The sequence below is a fragment of the Arachis ipaensis genome, chromosome B01 (assembly GCF_000816755.2).
Source record: "Arachis ipaensis cultivar K30076 chromosome B01, Araip1.1, whole genome shotgun sequence".
NCBI classification, from domain to species: domain Eukaryota; kingdom Viridiplantae; phylum Streptophyta; class Magnoliopsida; order Fabales; family Fabaceae; genus Arachis; species Arachis ipaensis.
Genome location: NC_029785.2, coordinates 9,950,640 through 9,970,838, shown reverse-complemented (window position 1 = coordinate 9,970,838; position 20,199 = coordinate 9,950,640). Strand labels below are relative to the sequence as shown.

At 34.6% G+C, this 20,199-nt stretch overlaps 2 protein-coding genes and 1 long non-coding RNA gene across 5 annotated transcripts; 2 read left to right on the top strand and 1 right to left on the bottom strand.

Annotated features, from left to right (window-relative positions):
- On the top strand, positions 5,883-9,127 carry LOC110269440. The gene is made up of 3 exons (XR_002358312.1): positions 5,883-5,930; positions 6,110-6,238; positions 9,113-9,127. It is a non-coding gene; the product is annotated as an uncharacterized LOC110269440 (long non-coding RNA).
- On the bottom strand, positions 7,099-12,080 carry LOC107622062 (FBD-associated F-box protein At4g10400-like). Of its 2 annotated transcripts, XM_021117265.1 has the most exons (5): positions 11,656-12,080; positions 11,039-11,427; positions 10,787-10,933; positions 10,390-10,699; positions 7,099-7,425 (listed from the first exon to the last, which is right to left on the bottom strand). In XM_021117265.1, exons 1-4 carry the CDS (start codon positions 11,960-11,962, stop codon positions 10,406-10,408), a joined length of 1,137 nt encoding a protein of 378 aa, XP_020972924.1. In that variant the 5' UTR covers positions 11,963-12,080; the 3' UTR covers positions 7,099-7,425; positions 10,390-10,405. The 2 variants fall into 2 exon arrangements, with proteins under 2 accessions (XP_020972924.1, XP_016179503.1); XM_016324017.2 differs by having other exon boundaries at positions 11,039-12,078.
- On the top strand, positions 16,402-19,913 carry LOC107622172 (V-type proton ATPase subunit e1). 2 transcript variants are annotated; one of them, XM_016324140.2, is made up of 4 exons: positions 16,457-16,632; positions 16,811-16,948; positions 18,157-18,204; positions 19,415-19,912. In XM_016324140.2, the coding sequence occupies exons 2-4, from the start codon at positions 16,851-16,853 to the stop codon at positions 19,479-19,481; spliced, it is 213 nt and encodes a 70-aa protein (XP_016179626.1). In that variant the 5' UTR covers positions 16,457-16,632; positions 16,811-16,850; the 3' UTR covers positions 19,482-19,912. The 2 variants fall into 2 exon arrangements, with proteins under 2 accessions (XP_016179572.1, XP_016179626.1); XM_016324086.2 differs by lacking the exon at positions 16,811-16,948 and having other exon boundaries at positions 16,402-16,632; positions 19,415-19,913.

Here is a 20,199-nt window from a genome sequence, read left to right as displayed (position 1 = left end):
TGATGTGCACGTGCGAAAAGCGAAAAGGGAAAACGACGTGTAAGCGTCGTCCACGCGTACGCGTGGATCGCAGAAAAGATAGGTGACGCATACGCGTCATCCACGTGTACGCGTGGAGCTAAATTGTGCTCTCAGTCCAAACGCAGCACCACTCCAGCGCAACTTTCTGATTTTTATACTAGGAGTCCCAACATCAGCTTTTCGACGCATACGCGTCGCTCACGCTTACACGTGGGTATGCGAGAAAGACCAGTAATGTGTACGCGTCGTCCACGCTTACGCGTGGATGCCCTCTTCTTTTTTTAAAAAAAAGCATAAAACAGAAACAGGGCACTTTCCTAGCCTATTTACACTCTGAACTAACCAAAATTCAAATTCAACAAAAATCTTTTAGTTTTTGAAAAATTTTCAAAGACAAAACAAACAAAACTTGCACTTCAAGTGAAATGCAATTCAAAACAACTATCATAATCAAAGCATGAATTTAACAAGTAACCTAACAATCAAAACAAGGTATGCAAAAGTATAAAAAGAAGAAAACTACCTAACAATGGCAACTCAATTCATTCATTGATTATATATACAAGAGAGTGGAAAGAGTTTACCATGGTGGGGTGCCTCCCACCTAACACTTTTAGTTTAAGTCATTAAGTTGGACAATTGGGATGTTCCTTGTCAAGGTGGCTTGTGCTTGTACTCTTCCTTGAACTTCCACCAATGCTTGGACTTCCAACAAGCTCCAAAATTCAAAATCAATAGCACCAAGCTTTGATGAAGTTTCACACAAGCTAAGGGCTCCCAAAATTGATTTTCATATATTCCTAGATCCCAAACCTTGTTTCTACACCCATCTTCAAGTTGATCAAGACAATTCCATTTGGGTGGCAAGTGATCCGAATTCTCAAGTAAGCACCAAACCATCTTCCTAGACCCTTTTAATTGAGAACTATACTAACCATTGTACTTAGACTTGGAGTTTCCAATCATAAAGAACCTTGATTGGCATTTCCACCCATTAACCAATTCTCTCTTGCTCTTAACTCCACAAAGAGCTCTAAGTTGCCCATCCGTCTCAAGCAAACCATATTCAAGTGGGAAAGTAAAGCTTATGGATAAGAATTTTACCCACTTGAATGTTGTGTTAGATGGTGACTTAGGAAGGGGTGGTTCCAATGATCTTGAAAGTGTCATTCCCTTATACTCTTCCTTGATTACCTCCACCTCTTGGCAAGCTTCTTCAATTTCAATTCCTTGTTCACCAACTTTTTCTATACATCCCTCATTGCTCAAGCCATGTGTCGGAGGTTGTGCACGATCCTCCTTGTCATTAATTTCATAACACAATGAGGGAGGTTCATCAATTCCAAAAGACACATTGGTTGATGTGGAATCATCTTCAATGGTAGAGCTTGCTTGCTCAACTTCTCCCACCTCTTACTCAATTTCGCCTAGGTCTTCAACCACTTCTTCTTCTTCAACAATTTCCATCATTTCTACCTGTTGCACAACACACTCCATCTCCTTGTCCTCATGTTGGGATTCTAAAATCTCCTTCATGCTCCACTCTTCAGTTGATTTCTCATATTCATCCATGGAGACGCTTTGTCTACGGTATAAATCCCATGAGTCCAAGTTGGCTTTAATTTTGGCAAGGTTAGCCTCGATAGCTTCATTCGTTCTTTGGGCTTCCTCTTGCTCCTTTTGACGGATGATTACTTGAAACCGATCCATTTCTTCCTTGAAGTGACCCCTTGGCTCTTGTTCTACTTGACTAACATAGGTAGGATCCTGTTGCTCTTGGACCAATAGATATGGATATTCTTCTATGGAGGGTTGTGGTGGAAAGGAGAATTTATTTTGTGGTTGAAAATTCTCATACATGGGAGGTGATTCATCTTGGTAAGAATAGTGAGTTGGTGGTTCTTGAGGGTATTGGTGGTGGAATTGTGGTGGTTCTACATATGGTTCATATGGTTCACAAGGTGGTTGGTATAGTGGATATGGGTTAGGGTCATATGAGGTTTTTGGTGGTATGAGGCTTGTGAGTATGATGGTTGAGGGCTATATTGAGGAGGGGATTCATAGGCATATGGTGGGGTTGTTGGTATTCACAAGGGGGTCCACCTTATCCATTGTCTTGGTATGCATCTTGGAATGACTCTTGCTCATAGCACATTTAGGAAGGTTGTTGCCAAGAAGGGTGATCAAATCCTTGAGACTCCTCCCATCTTTGATTGTTCCATCCTTGATGCATGTCGTCATTGTAATTTCATCTCCTATAACCACACTCAAAGCCAAAAGGGTGAGAATTCATAGTGGCAAATAAAAACAAAAGCTAACAAAAATAAGCAAAAAATTTCTAAACCTAACAAAAACTAACAAACAAGCAAAAAAGCAAGCATATTCACAATATTCACATATTTACAATAGCCAATAATATAACACCATTGCAATTCTCCATCAACGGCACCAAAAATTTGAAAGAGCAAAACCGTCGGCTTAAAATTTCTTCTCGGTAAAAGAGGAAATAACTTCGTTGTAAGTATAGTTCCAAACCGACAAGTTAAATTTTAATGTTTTGGTTGTCACAAGTACAAACCCCAATAAGAATTAACCGAATTATTCAAACCTCGGGTCGTCTCACAAGGAATTGCAATGAAGTGATCAATTATTGGCTATGAAGGAACAAGGGGGTTTGATTTGATATTTGACAAGAAAATATAAATGACAAGAAAGTAAATGACAATTAACTAATAAAAGAAAAGAAAAGAACTCTTGGCTAGGCATAGGAATTGAGATCACTATCCTTGTCTACAAACCATGTATTGACAATTATGAGGGACCAACCTATTTAGTCTACTTCTATGCTTGAAGTACGTACAATGTCTACTTCAAGATTAAAGTACATCAAATAGGCTTGATCAATATCAATCTATAAGTCCTAACTTAGCTACTAATTGACTTAGTAGTAGACTAGTATCAATGGTTATCAAATTGACCACTAAGAATTCTCAAATCACCAATTCAATAAGACCCAATGACTCAAGGTCACTCAATTCCCTTAGCCTAGGCCAAGAGTAAAGAAAACTACTCTAAAACTAGTGAAAATATTTTATCAAACACCTAGTGTGCAATAAAAGTAAACATCACAAAATGCAAGAATTAATGAAAGCTATAACTAACAAAAGCAAGAAATCAATAATAGCAAGTGAGGTAAACATCAAGAAACATAGAAATATAAAATTGCATTAAAAGGAAATTGAAATCAACAAGAGTGCATCAACATAAAAATGACATGAAAAGGAAATTAACAACAAGAACTAGAAGAGAAAAGGTGTAATAACAAGGAATTAAAAGGAAAAACTATATCAAAACAAGAATTGAAAGTTGGATCTAAGAAATTTTAACCTAAACTACCCTAAATTCTAGAGAGAATGGAGAGCTTCACTCTCTAGAATTCTAACCTATAACATCATGAAAACTACACTATGGCTCCCCCCTCATTCCCTTGCAATCCTTGGGTTCAAAAACATCAGAAATGAGTTGGATTTGGGCCTGCTTGAGCTCAGAAATTGTCCCCAGTGTTTTGTCTTTAGTGAAGTCACGTGCAGCTTGTCACGCGTACGCATGGGTCACGCGTACGCGTCACGTTGCAAAATTCCTCTTCACACGTGCGCGTCGCTGGCAAATTTTCTTCTTACGCGTACGCGTGGGTGGCGCATGCGCGTGGCCTTGAGTTCAACAAATCCTCATTTCTTCATGAATTCTCCATTTTCGCATGCTTTTTCTTCATTCCTTCAACCCAATCTTTGCCTTCTAATCCTGAAGTCACTTAACAAACATATCAAGGCATCGAATGGAATTAAAGTGAATTAAATTTATCAATTTTTGAGCCTAAAATATATGTTTTTATTCTTGAGCACAAATTAGGAGAAATTCACAAAACCATGCTATTTCATTAAATAAATATGAGAAAAGTTGATAAAATTCCCTAAATTCAACACAAGATAAACCACAAAATTGGGATGTATCATTCATTCAGTAGGACAGGTGTTGGAGGAGATTGGGAAATCTGTCTTGTTTCATGGGATGCTGAAGGTGCTGGATTTGGTATCTGTTGGGGCACTGTAAAACTGTCCTCATTTTGGGCATCAACATCAGCTGGGTTGTTTTCTTGCTGGGCCTCTTCCATGGGCTAGGCCTCACCCCTTTTTTGGGGCTGCTTCACAAGTTGGACATTACCTGCTATCTCAGCATCGTCATCATCTTCCACTACTAGCAATCTTCTTCTTGGACTCTTCTTTAGAGTTGGTACCCTTTTAGCACAGCTCTTTCTTCTCATCTTTGATGGAGTCATTTCCTTCTCCTCAACTAGTATAAGATGATCCACCTGATGCTCTGTATAGACTATAGACATTAATTTTGTTACCGTTCTTCATGGTTGCCTCATACATTTTAACTACGTCAATATCAACCCTTAGCAACCGTAATCCATTATCAAGCTCCATTCTAGGTTCTTGCCAGTAAAACTCAGCAATAGACATATATTCAATGTCCTTCAGCAAATCAGATATGAAAAAACCATTGAGGGTATCAACGTTAACCCTCTCTATCTCTGTTACTTCTCCACCAATGTAAATAACCTTCCCACATGGTCCTCTCTCAAACCGTCCTCTATGATGAATGGACAGAGTTATGCGGATGGTGGCCATCCCTGGAAGTAAAATTAAACAAAACAATAAAAAAATATTGTCTGTAACTGCAGCTAACACAAACTCTCAACCAACTATTCTATCAATTTTGAAAGAAATAAAATTAATCATAGGGTTTGATTAGGTAACAAGCTCTGTCTAACTAGTGGCAACGACATATGAAATTAATCATTAGTGGCAACGACATACCTCTGTTCTTCAAAGGGAGTGACCTCTTCACTATCAAAGAGGAAAGGCCTGGTATAAGGCTCTGCTCGCTAATCTATGGATGATTCTTTATTACGTCTTCCTGGTGATCGATTAGGAGTGCTCCGGTCGTCTTCTCCAACTAGGAATGGAGCAACAGCAACGATGAACCTCTGCTAGGGCGCAATGGATTCTCTCGCGAAGTGTCGTTCTTTTTTCCACACCCTTAGTGATAGACAACATTCAAATCCACGTAGATATGGCTTTGGAGGGTTGGAGGGCCACATAGGATCGGATTACCACAAACCAAGTGCAGATCCAAGGCGGGACACTTTTGTCACACGGAGGGCATCTATCGTGGGTACAAGTTTAGTTTTAGGCTACGATGGGTACAAATGTCAGCGTATTCATCTTTCAAGAGTACAAATGGTTATTTATTCTTAAAATATAATAATTAATTATTGTTGGCAATAAGTTGGCAGATAATATATTGGTATCCTATACTTTTCCAACTCTCATAAGATTAAAATAACTCATGTTAAAATAAACACCCAATTAAAATGTGATAAAGGTAACTTACGTAATACGTATTACTTTAGAGAGGGTAGGATAGCAATCACTCTTAACAAGAAGAGGAAGAGACGAAAGTAATTTTTTTAAAATAAAATTAAAAAAATAAAATTAAAAAATTTAGATAAATCCAAATTTTTTTATTTAAATTTCACGGAATTTTAACTCTCTCAACATTAGAGGAGTATTGTATCAGCCCAGGCCCAGTATTGTAACAGCCACCCAATAACAGTAACTGAGTAAGAGACTATGAATGCCACTTAGATTTTAAAGTAGTTACCGCCTTACCGGGAATGGGGGCCACTGGAGGAGAGAGGCCATTGTTTGGGCCTAGGAAGGCCCAGGCCCAGTTTCTCTGAATCAGAAGAATGTCGACGCGTTTCAGTATATGCGAAATGTGATGGAGCAGCGGGCACCATGAGATCTCTACACCGTCATCACCAAGCTTCACAAGCCTCTGAGGTAACATAGTAACACTCATTCGTAACGCTTGGATTTCTTTTTCTATTTTTCCTTCAATTTTAATTTTAGTTTTTTTTTCTGGAAACCAAACACAAAAACACCCCAAACATTAGGGTTTTCCTTTTTATCCGAAAAGATTTTCAACTTCATAAAAAATTTTCGATTTCTCTTCGTGTCAGGAGTCCATTTTCTCTTATCAGGATCCGTAATCGAATCGGCATGGGTTCTTGGTAACGTCGCTAATCTTTTTAGTTGTTGGTATAATCGCGTGCCTTTTCACCAGAATTTGCTGCAACAGAGGGCCTTCAGTGGGTCGTCGGTTGGTCGGTGGGTAGAATCATCTATAAAGATACTTCAACGTTTAAATTAGTGTCCGTACAATGATACAACTAGTATTAAGATAACGATGACATACTCGAAAAGAGGTAGGAGACCATGGCCCTCCAAATATTTTATAAAACTAAAAATTGTGACCACTTATCTTATTTGATACAAGTTATTTAATTGGTTTTTATTTTTGTTGTAAGTCTTCCACAAGCTTTTAATCTGGATTCAAAATTTACTACAAACACATTCTCTTCTTTATATATATATATATATACCCAATTATATGCAAGAACATCAATGCATAAGGTCTATACATTTAATCAACACATGAGTATTGTTCTGAGGGTTACCTGAAACTGTAGGTCGATCTCGGACGAGATCTTCTGTACTGATCGGCGATGACGTGTTCGGCTGTTATATAATATGTATATATAATTAATTATATATTTGACTCCACTAACATTTTTTTTAAGATTTGCCATTGGTAGGTCCCTCTCTCTTATTTTTATACGATTGGGTGGGTCTCCCTTCTTGGCAGACCCAGTTTTTTCAAAACTTCTACCAGCGGCTAGTTGTCAGAATCACGGGTTACGTGAAGGACGTTTGCCCATACAACCTGTTGAATTGAACCAAAACAAGCGCATTGTAACACCCTACCACACAGAACCTTATGCTTAAGTCATAAAGCAGAGGTGGCGAGATATTACGACCTCTAAAAGTAAACTACGTACATAAATATAATTGAAAGAATTCATATCTAGGAGTCTTAAAGAATAAGCTAAACAAAAGCGAAAACAGAAAATCGTGTCACAATCGCAAGGTTAATCGTAAAACGGATAAGTGAGATCAAAAGAAGGCTAAAAACATAATATACAAATCAGAATTTCAAAACACAGATATTAAGCTCTAAACTCGACCTGTGAATTGTGAAGCTAAGGTCAGCCAGAATATACATATATATACATAACCCAAAGTTTTTCCCAAAAAAATAAATAAAACACCTGTTTCTCCAAAAGTAACCTCTAAAAGGGCAAAATACAAAATATAACATGCAGAAATTCTATATACATATATACATAACCTAAAACAAAATATAACAGCCCAAAAGATAGTTCTTTGCTTGTAAGGAGGGCTTCAGACGCTCAACGATGTGCCTCTCGACTTGCATCTGAAAAACAACAGAATATATATGGAATGAGAACCAGAAGTTCTCAGCATGGTAAAGGTGCCCACATAGTTAATATAAAAGGTCTTAGAAAAGTTAGAGGCATTTCTAGAATTTCGACACTCAGATTTCAGCTTAAAGATCCGACTAAACCAGAAATTAAGTTATCTAAGATATTCAAGTTCTAAATCTAACTTTAACTTAACACTTCACTTTCTGTCTCCTCCATTTCTCCAAATCACCGGTGGAACAACCCCCTTCACACCTCTGCCAAGAGGGGTCTCTCAGAAAATATACACATGCAAGTCAAGTAAGGAAATCACAGATAGAGGTGCAATTACAGCAAGTAGAACAAGTAAAAGATAAGCAGGGTTAAGCAATTAAGCAAACTAAAACAATGCATACTCAAACAAAACATACAAAATGCGTATGATATATGTCTGTCATATGGCTGATGAATCTCATGTCAGTTATATAGTCAATCTGACATGTCCTGGTGGCTAACTATTGGACAATCCCTCTGTGCGCACATCCCCAAGCTCAAATATATATATATATATGCCCATGGAGGAACTCGAGGAGTTAAAGTACCCGGTCAAAAATTCATACTCAAAACTTAATTCATTCTTTTCTAAATAAATCAATCTTAAAGCGTAATCATTTTCTTAATAACTCAAAATCAAATCATAAAATCATTAAACCTAAATCTTTCTAAATAATCACTTCAAACAAAACCTCCAATTTTCATAAAAATTTCGACCGTATTTCCTCTAAAACTTGAACTTTTGCTACCCTTCAAGGGTCCCAACCACCAAATCAAACACCTCTCAGTCATTCAAATCATTCCTAGTATCAAATTATTTCCAAATCAAACCAATTCCAATATTAAATCTTTTTCAAAAAAACAATCAACTCTAATAGCGAACCGTATTTAAAATTGAATCACCCATCACATACCATATACACAATTCCAAAAATTCATTCAGTTCATTCCTATCTTAAGGTCTTCTAGCCTAAGTTTTCACATGATATTAAACATTAACTACGAGAAACCAAAACCATACTTTGGCTGATTCCTCCCTAAGCTCGGAACACATCAAAAACCTCTCTTTTCATAAGTCTCAAGTTTCCAAACGTCAATTCCTCAAATTTAATCACCCGGATTTCGTTTCAAATCGCCCAATTGAACTTCAAGTCAACCAAAACACAATCTATTTCACACAATATCATTATAATCATCATGGGGTTCACTTATTCAATGACTCACAAGGGTTTAATAGTTTCTTACTTTACCCACAGATTAATTGAACAAAAATCTAGTGATTATCTGCTACTAGAGTTCACCTAAACCATCAAAATTATTCAATTCTTCAATACCCAAACTCTAAAATCACGAAATTGAGGAGAATGAACTGGGTGAGAAATGCAAATTTCTTACCACTTTGTTTAGATAGAATTGAAGAGAATTCCAAGACGAACACGTGGCCGCTGACGGCTTGTCAATCGGAATTCCAGATTAAAAGTTACGGACGATTGAATTATGGTTCTTTCCTCTTTAGGTGAATCTCTCTCTTCTCAGCGTATTTCATATAAGAGAAGGGAGAAAGCTCATTTTCGGTGGTTTATAAGTTGGGTTTTGGGTCTGGTTTAGATCCGGTTTAACTGGTTTGATTTGTTGGTTCGGTTTTAGACTAAAATCTTTAACATTAGTGTCAAAATTCGTATTTTAAATATTTCTACTTTTTTAAATTATAAATTTAATTTTTTTAATTTCTTTGAATAATAATTAATTTATTAACTAATTATTTATTAATTTCGCAGCGCATACTTTGTTCCCCAACTTTTGATTTTCCGGAATTCAGTTGTTTACTACATCTAAAGATGGTGGATGATGGTGATGTTGATATAAAAGTAGAACGGTAAAAAATCACTATGACGTCATACCCATGACATCGCAAGAAATAGCAAAAATGTCAAATACATTAAAAAATTATAAAATTGTTTACAAATAAATATTACAACAATCAGCAAAATATAAATAAAACTACTAAAAGATAAACAAAAAATTGTCTCTAAACAAGCATGTGCCACCATGTAAACTCCAACTGCCTTAGATTTTACACTCTTAAAACGTTTTCGTATCGAAGGTAAAATTCTTAATTATCCTAAGGGAGATGAAATCAAGCAATCACATCTATGTACCAGTTGAAGGCTCTTTACAAACAGAACCTTCACTCACAAGCCCTTAAGTCAACTAGAAAGTTTAATAAGATTAGAATAACCTATTTACCTTAATCACAAGTCATTAAATAAATTAACCTGAAAAAGATTATAGAATGGACAAAAGAATTTCTTCTTCGACCACACAAGATTTAAGACGGGGAATAAAAAAGAAAGCAAAGGCAAGTTTTCTCTATGAAACAACAATGCTTCTACAACAAAAATTTCACAAAAGAAAGTCCATCCATCACTAACTTGAATAGCTATTAGCTAAATAAAAATCCTGAATTAGAATGAATACATATTAAGCATGGATGTAATTTGAGTACAGAAAAGTGAAAACAAACAAAGTTAAAATTCCAACATTCACTTTAAGGATGAACTTTGGAAGCTTAACAATGAAATTGAATCTCGGTACATACAAGGACAGCAATAAGGAATCGAATAAGTGTGTTCTTGGTATTTAATTCTAGTATGTTCACAGTGTCACTCAATATTGCAAATTAGAATCAATCAAATAATGTTATCCAAAGCTTCTACACAAGTATTTGATAAGACTCTCACATGAGAACACATCTATCAATTTTTTTCATAATATATCCTATTCTTGAAGAACACCATGGAAACAAGTAAGAAATAATTCATAACAGCTTTAATTTAGTCAGACACATTCACACAAATGACAGAGATGGTTTTTATCAAAGTAAAAAATAATAAAGAAAAGACAGGGATGGTGCGTATACATACCTGAAGGGAATATGTCTTAGTCTTTAATTTCAATTCGGCACATGTTGGATCCCCTTGGGATGGCACACAATTCTTTAGTGATATTGTATTTTTTCTTGCTCTTGCCCTTTTCATTCTTAAGCGAATCAAGATTAACAGTAACTGTTTGCAAAACAATCCCACTTTTTAAGATATAGGCAATGAATCCCAGCTCATCATTAGAACCTTTATATCCTTTGAATTCAATTTTTGTCAAGTGTGATGCAAGACAATCAGGAACACAAGTAGGGGGTGTCCAGCTGCTAGAATTGCCGGTTGGCTCAATCCAAATCTGAAAACAAGGTACAAGAAGGCTAAGAGGATGCAAGGAAATACCAGATCATGAATCAAAAATCAAACAAAATAATAAGTGACAAACCTGCTCATAATTACAAATCTTGAAAACTTGAAGCATAGGACACTTGTAAAGCAGGTTTATGATTAGAGTCGGATTGAAACATTTTAGCTCTAAATGAAGTAAACAACTGAATTCCGGAAAATCAAAAGCTGGGGCACCAAGTATGCACTGAAGCGGAAGACAAGCATATATTAAGCATAATATTGATAGGATCAAAGCTACAATTAACAATTGCAAATCCACAAGAATGTTAATAAGATTTGAATAACCAACCTCTAATATCGAAATATGCAAGTGGAGCTTTTTTATTCGGTTGAGTGCATTTAGAAGCATATGTATATAATCAGGATCGTCTTCCCTGAGATCAAGATCTGCTACTTTCACATTGTGCAAATTGTTGACAGTCAACTGGCTTAGTCCAATATATAAGAAGAAAGTAAGATATTCAAGTGCCGGAGCTTCTATTTCAACTTCAACTTCTCTACGTGTAGATGACTTGCGATTATGAACTTCCAGCCTCTTCAAGGAATTAGGAAAAATTATCTTGGGAGCATTTATTTGGTTAAACTGGAGATAAAGATCTTCAAGGACCGGGCAGCCAGAAAAAATCTTCACGTCTAAGGGATACGGTGTATCCATGGAGAGTCTCATAGTCCTGAGGGCTGGCAAATGAACAGACGATATCTTATTGACGCATATCAAACCATCCAAAGTGAGTGAAATGAGAGAAGTACAACTGAAGATGCCACGTAGGACGCTGGAAGAAGGAAACCACACGAAGTGTTTCTTTAAATACGGAGCATACAAAGAAAGATTAAGGTCCTGGAGTTGAGGTCCAATGGCAGCAAGTGACCAGTAATTGAAAGAACGTGCATGGAACGAGGCTTCACCTGTGTAGCTGCTTGAGAGGCGGAACTTGCGGATGTCTCGATTCCTACGCTGCGCAAGAACTCCGTTTACGAAAGCAGAAAAGTGCATGAAGGACCAGTCGTATTGCTCGTCCTCTTCCTCTTCCTCTTCCTCTTCCTCGAGTTGGAAGTTGAAGACTTGGAGATGCTGCCAGAGGTAGCGCCACCTGCGAGAGAGGAGGCTGGTGGAAACGGCGGTTTTGGTGGGGAGGAAGGACAGAATGTGGCCGATGAGGGAGTCCGGTAGGGCACTAAACCTGTCCATTTTTCTTTTTTCAATCCTCTCCATCTTGAACCTCAAGGGATGCTGTTAGGTTCTGCTTAATGGCAGCCACTGGAAGACCACTGTGAATGGCAATTGAATTTGGATTCGAAGAGTTTTTTTTTTTTTTACATTGCTGTTTGGTTTTGATTTGGCCTTTCGAGTGGGGACATTTTAATCTGGGTTTTCAGATTTATCATGGAATTGCGTTTGACCCCTAAAGATTTAGGTTTTAAAAAAGGCACAGCATAGTATTTTCAAAGGTAACCCATAAGATTTAATAAATTGTTGGACTCTACTCCAGACATAATTTGGCCCAAATTGTTTTATTGAGCTGAATACGTATCTTTTATCACGAGGGCCGGTCCAATTCGTGATTAGGCTAGAATGTTAAACCTTTTTTTAATTCATGACCATACAAAAGAAAAATGGAATCCTATGAATGAGAAAAAGTGGAAAAAAAAAAAAAGCAAGTGAAAAATTAAAAATAAAAATATTTAATGGATGGTAATCTTTAAAAAATTTCATCGGTAAAAAAAAAAAGCGAAAAAGAGAAAGAAAATTCTTTAACAATATGTAAAATAAAAAAGAGAAAATAAAAAACAAAATTTATTCATAGTTCATACCCTTGATTAAAAAAACAAAAAACATCCGCAACAGGAAATTTTAGTATGCCAACATCTTAAAAGAGCTGTAGTTATGCATTCAGTCTGAGATGCTGGTGACAACCATGGAAACATAGACAAGCGAACCTACACTTTGAAATATAAACATTTTGAAGACTTTCAAGTTTCAACACGTCTGTATTTTTTATTGAGTGTTGACGGTAAGTACATTTTGTTTGTGTTCTGCAATTTTTGCTATTTTAAAAGAATGAAGAATGAAGTACTCATTTAATGTTTTGTTATATATGATTTTCTAGTTGAGGTATGTTCTATTGGAGATCAATTAGAACAAGTCAATAATATGCTATGCAACAATAACACCAATAAATACTCCACCAAATCATAACATTAGTTATAATATTTTTTTATATTATTTTATAATGTTTTTGTTAACCTTTTCAAAAGTGTTTTTTAAATTTAATCTTAAAGTCCAAGGGCTAAGGATTCGATGGTCCAGAACGTTTGGACCATTAAATGGTCCCATAACAAAACATGTTTTTTAAGTTTTTTTTAACAATTGTTACATAGTCCTTTAACTAATTTTAATTACAAATTGACCCTATATATTTTATTTAATTATAAAAACAGTTTTTTATTTTATATATTATTATTTTATCAATCATCTATTATGTTTATTAACAATCAAAAACAAAAATAATAACGAATTAGATCTTCCATTGATCGTAATAAAGCTTTTGGCCATTCAAATTGATTAAAAGTTTATATTTGATCGGTGACGTTCGTGATGAACCGTAAAATCGTGTTTCATTGAAAACCAATCGATTGGAATTTCAAAACAATCGATTGAATTATAACTCAATCGATTGGATTATAGTTTATCACAAAACAATCGATTGAAAATTGCAAGGCAGCATGTTTTCGCATAAATCAATCGATTGGTTATATGACCCAATCGATTGAACGATGAATAAAAATTGGATTTTTGTAATTCAATCGATTGTTTATATCCTCCAATCGATTGAATGCTTGAAAACAATCTGGGGTCTCACCAAAACAATCGATTGCTTGAGTATCCAAGTAGTTAGATAATCAAAATAAAAGTTAACAAGAAAAGAAAAAAGAAGAAGAAAACCTCCTAATTAGTTGTAAATGGATTATTTTGGTTTCTTGTCTTTCATTTTTCTTTCATTTTTTTATTATTTAAAATTTTTCCCTTTAGCTTTTAAAAAAAATTATAAATCTTATCTTTTGTGCTATATTCTAATTTAGTCCTCTGATCACTTACTCTTAGAATTTGTCAATGCAAGGTTAAGTGCTACTGGAATCTGCAGGAGCTGAAAAGCTACAAGGCTGATTTGGTTTTATCCTTTAACTAAATGAGGAACTTATTTGTGTTCTGTTATTTTGAGGTGAATGAAACAGTGATTCTTAATGGGTAAATACCAAATATAGTGGCCGGACTTGGAGAATCTAATATATTTGAGGAAGTATAATTTAGTTAACAGAATGAACACAACTTAATTTTAACATGCACAGAGGTGATGCAGACATAGAGGCATAGACCACCATCAATCTACCATTAAAGAATTTCTCTGTAAGTCAGTTAAAGAATTTCTAATTCCTAGACTTGTGGATGTGCAAGAGATATAAGAGCATATTTGTATGGGACCTTTAGATGCTATCCTCGGTAACAGATTGACATTGTGACTGTTTATGTGATATCTATTCTTCCTCCGATTTAATCATTTGAATGTATATTAATTTAGTGTTTTTATTCTAATCTTTTTGTGGTAAATTAGCAAATATTACAGAAACATCTTTGAAGCATGGAGAGTTTTACATGAAAATAGTTGTATCCTTGTTATAAAAAATATCAATCTAATATGTGCCTCGTATTTAGAAAAGATAACCAATGACTTTGGCAGATATATAGTTTGAGTACTATTAAACAGCTATAGAATGTCAATTCTACTAACATATAGCCTGCATAGTCCAAAGTTTTTATTGCTATATGACCAATCTAGTCTATCAATATATAGTCTGCATAGTCCATGGTCCAATGTTTTTCTAAATGATATATAAAAGAATTTCATCTAAACTTGTTTGATTTAGCACTTCCCCGTGCATAGCACTATGCGCAGGCACATATACTAGTAAGATAACAATTTTAATTTGACAGGATAAAGATAACAAAGCAATGATGAGGCGAAACAAGATTTTGATGTCTATGATGAGAACAAAGAAGGGTTGATTGATGCCAAGGAGTTGCAGAGAGTTCTATGCATTTTGCTACTTAAGGAAGCAAGAGTTGTATCTTGAATGTGGTGGTAAAAATAATAAATTTTTACTTTTTTCAGGTGTCATTGTTGAATATACACATCTTGGAGGCAGGTTTCAGGTTTGAATTATATTGCTTTTGGAGAGGCATCCAATGCAATGTAATACTTTGCCCAACATCAAAGTTTATCATCAATAACAACAAAAACTCAACAACGTAGCAACAAATTCAACAAAACAGCAACAAAGACACGGCAAATTGATTGATTGAATTATAAACAATCGATTGAATTACAAAAATCCAATTTTTATTCATCGTTCAATCGATTGGGTCATATAACCAATCGATTGATTTATGCGTCTGCCTTGCAATTTTCAATCGATTGTTTTGTGATAAACTGTAATCCAATCGATTGAGTTATAATTCAATCGATTGTTTTGAAATTTCAATCGATTAGTTTTCAATGAAATACGATTTTACGGTTCATCACGTCACCGATCAAATATAAACTTTTAATCCATTGGAATTGTCAAAAGCTTTATTACGATCAATGGAAGATCTAATTCGTTATTATTTTTGTTTTTGATTGTTAATAAACATAATAGATGATTGATAAAATAATAATATATAAAATAAAAAACTATTTTTATAATTAAATAAAATATATGGAGTCAATTTGTAATTAAAATTAGTTAAAGGACTATGTAGCAGTTGTTAAAAAGACTTTAAAAACATATTTTATTATGAGACCATTTAATGGTCCAAACGTTCTGAGATCGAATCCGGTGCCAAGTCCAAGTGTCCAACTCATTTAACTTATCAAGAAAGTTCAACTCTAATTTTACTCATTTAACAAACACAAATTACTAATTTTTTTGAAAAAAACGTTCGCAAACCCAATAGAATGGTCCAACTTGTAACAATAACATATTTATGCATTAGATCTGCAAAATATGTATATCACGCATCAACTCTAAAAACAACATCGAAAAATATAATTACTAAAAAACTAGATAAACCTGTCTAAAGGTCAGAATTATCACGGTAATGTTACACATCGTTAGTCACCAATACACTTGTCGACTATTTGGACTGACACGAACACAAACTATATGAGGCGTTCTATTAGCCTCAATTGGACAAGTGCGAGCTAAAATCTACTTTCGAGTGGAAGAGAGTGGAAGAGAGTAACTAAGGTAGCGTTTGTTTTGAGGTACTTAGACAGAGACTGGGAGACTGAGATTAAGTATCATGTTTGTTGGTTCATAGATTAGTATTAAAATTTCTGTCTCTGTCTCCAAAATTTCAGTATTTCAATACCTCCAAAAAGTGAGGATACAGGAGACTAAAATTTTTAGAGATGGAGACCGAAACTTTAATAACATTTTATATCTAAAATACCTTCATTTCAATTAATTAATTCCAATTTTACCTTTTGTACAAATTAAATTAAAATTTTATTTTTATTTTAATTTCTGCCTCCCACTTTATATCAAACAAAATACTAAAATTTATTTTAATCTCTGTCTCTCAGTCTCATCCGTTGATGTCTCCACCAAAAGCTACCTAAGAGAGTATGAATGTCACTTGAATTTGGACTTCAAAATCTTTGTAGTCACCGGGAATGGAAGCCACTGGGAGAGAGAGGCCGTTGTTTGGGCCTAGGAAGGCCCAGGCCCAGTTTCTCTGAATCAGAGGAATGTCGACGCGTTTCAGTATATGCGAAATGTGACGAAGCAGCGGGCACCATGAGATCTCTACACTGTCATCACCAAGCTTCACAAACCTCCGAGGTAACATAGTAACACTCATTCGTAACGCTTGGATTTCTCTTTTTATTCCTTCAATTTTAATTTTCTTTTTTTTTTTCTCGGAAACCAAACACAGAACCACCCCAAAAATTAGGGTTTTCCTTTTTATCCGAAAAGATTTTCAACTTCATCAAAATTTTTCGATTTCTCTTCGTGTCAGGAATCCATTTTCTCTGATCAGGATCCGTAATCGAATCGGCATGGGTTTCTTGGTAACGTCGCTAATCTTTTTAGTTGTTGGTATAATTGCGTGCCTTTTCACCAGAATTTGCTGCAACAGAGGGCCTTCCACTAATATGTAATATGCTGCTCCTAATCTTTCATTTCTTTGTTTTTGATAGGGTTTTATTCCCCCAGTTTTATCAATTTGTGCAACATTGATAACTGCTACATTTGTAGAACTAGGATGCTGTGCACGAAATTGGATTTTAGTTTTACGTTTCTGAACTATTCTGCAGCTTAATTGAGTATGGATAATGTTGAAGAGGATTTTATTATGGCCGTCTCAACTGAAATATGCTTGAATTTGAGTTATTTCATCACGGGTTTTGACTTTAGAATGAGTTCATTTGTGCACATGATAGTAGTAGTGTGTGTGTGGACTTGGAAGTTATACTCCGCATAACTGATGGACTCGGAGGAGTATGAAATGTCTGGTGTTTTTGAGGATGTTTAATTTTTAAAATCCAATTCATCAAAGGATTGAAGATTTATTTGATTGCCATCGCATCACATGGTGCAAAACTGTCATCTTTGTAGATATTTGAATTAGAACAAATATGAATAGATAGCTAGGAAAAAAGGAAGTATCATCAATGGATTCACCCCACTTGCTTTTTCCACCTATTGTTCTAGGATTACAAGCTAGTTAGAAATTTTTTATTTAACAGCCTATTTATCAGCCTAATCTCTCTTCATTTTGGGGGAAAAAAAATCTATATCAATCTTCTACACAGTGATTGCCACCCTGTAATACAGAATAGCTAATGATTAGGGCTCACAGCAAAACAAATGGATCCATTCATGGGAAAAGCTGTGTAGGAGTAGGACTTAATCGAATATAATGTTGCTAAGACAGTGTATGATCGGCTTTTCAAGTATTTGTTGTCATCTTCTATATGAATCCCTTTTTTAAACATTGATGTAAGACTTTGCACCCTTTACCGCTATGGATTAAAATTTTTATTAATCCAGATAGTGATCACGTGTGTCGATTTTTTTGAAACAAAATTAAACACATTTTCAGTATCAATATAATAATGTAGTTAAAAGTATTTATTTTATATAGTTTAAAAGTTTATAATATTATTTTTGACATAAGTAAAATATGTAATAAAAAACTGGGGAGTAATATAAAATTTATATAAACATGATTTGGAAGAATGGGCTTTAGTCTAAGAATGGGTTAAAGCAAATTTTCTAATAATAAGTTATTCAATTTTGTTAGCTAAATCTAGACTGACACCAGCTAGTACATGTTTCTAATCACTTGTTATTATTTTGCAGCTTTCACCTAACTTTGGTCATTACTGCAACAATATGCTGCTGGATGATGTAAGTTCTGTTTGTTGGCATTTTTTGGTAGTATGCAGTATGTCAGAATTAGAAATCATAGCTTTCAGTATTTGTGTATCAATTGGGTGAGGAAATTGTTAAATGATGCCAGTTTTACACTCACGGGATGAGATGTTCCTGTAACTAAATGGTTATGAATCTGCTTGTTTCTATTACTGTTCTTTGACGCACATTGTCCATGATAGTGGCATTAGAATGTTACTGTGTGATTTTCTCCAAATACGTGTCTTATATAGCAGCCTTCAATAAAGTAAAAGTAGTTGAGATGAAATGTCAAACTGTGTAATTGAAGTGTCCAATAATATGTAGTTCTATTATATAATCAGGATAGGAATAAAAGGTTGTAGTACCAGCGTGTTTCACTACTATGACTAAACTGAAAGATTGAAACAAAATGGCTAATCTCTGTAATTGAAGTGCCTTGATAACTTGTAATATATACTTCTGTTTAAGACTTGAACTAGGGCATTGTATTTAGAGTCATTCTAGTATACCTATGTTAAAGTGGTTATGGTGGCTATGGTGTTTCAAAAAGTGTTGGTAAAATTAAAGCAACATTTTTTTATTATTTTAGTGCTTTTTAAAGTGTTGCTAAGAAAAGTGTGACTTTAATTTTAACACCACTTACATAGCTACCTTAACCACCATAAACATAGACATACTAGAATTCACCTTGTATTTACAGGTTAGATACTTAGATTAAAAGTAGTTGATTTACCACTATTTTCATTACTATGACTAAATTGTGAATTGCTGTTACTTTGTGTATTATCAATCTTTCTTATAACTACTAATTTATTTTTTTATCCGTTGTTTCTGCATTCTAAATCCTTTACTAGAACAAAATAATTGATGTAATGATTGAGTTTCTATTCATCATTACGTGTATTTTACCATCCCACAGGGATTTTGTAATAAAATTTTATTTACATGAGTGGAGAGAATAATGTGTAGCGCATCACATCAAACTGTCCCCAATGTTTACTTTTTATTCCAAATCTTCTCTACTTTTTTATTGATGCTACACATTTTTTTTGCTCTTTCAGTTACTTAATTTTCAAATATCCAAATCTTCCTCCCTGGAGTAATAAACTAATGTTAATTTATAAATGCAGTTCCAAATTTTCAATGTTTGTATTCATGAAAGTTTTTGTCGTCAATAACACTTTGGTCATTCGATTGCTCTCAGGTGGGCGATTGTATATCTCGCGCAGATGAAACCGCTCATAGTACCAATACTGAATGAGGGCGAATAATTTTGTGTACACAGATGTATCTCCTTGTAAGTTTATGGATCAAATTGTGCCTGCTGGAGGGATTTGATTTCGGCTCTTATAAATCATTCAGTATTTCATAAGGGTGGGTGTATTTCTTGTTGGACAATACCATGTCAGGTGTTACAATTGTTGAATTTAGCCCTCATTCATTTCAGGAGTTAATAGACAGTGATATTATGTATTTTCGTGAAAAATAAGCTTATTAAAGAAAATGATGATGCCTCGGGAAAAAAAAAAGGAAGAAAAACAGATGGAAAGGGTCGAGTGAGAAGTTTTTGCCGCATTTGGGCGTTCTATGTACAATTCTGTAGGAATGAACTAAGATCTGGTCACTATGCTATTAAAATTAATTGATTGATAAATCATTGTATTGATAGTTGAATCATATATGGTATTCCCCTTTAGTATTCTTATTCCACATTGGAACACCTTACAAGTCAGGAGCTTTTACTTCAAAGCACACTTTATACAGGGATCATCCTTGGGATTTTAAAAAATTTTCCAGTTAAAATGGCAATATCAGTATTCTAGTAATTTTAAATATTTTTTTTTCCAATAAATTTAATAGTTGACATTTAATAGAGCATGATAATGTAGTACCTTAAACGATTATCACCATGTAGTCATGGACTTTAGGGTTGCAGGTAAACTTATATTTAAAAATTGGAATCTTCATATTATAATTATTATTTCTAAG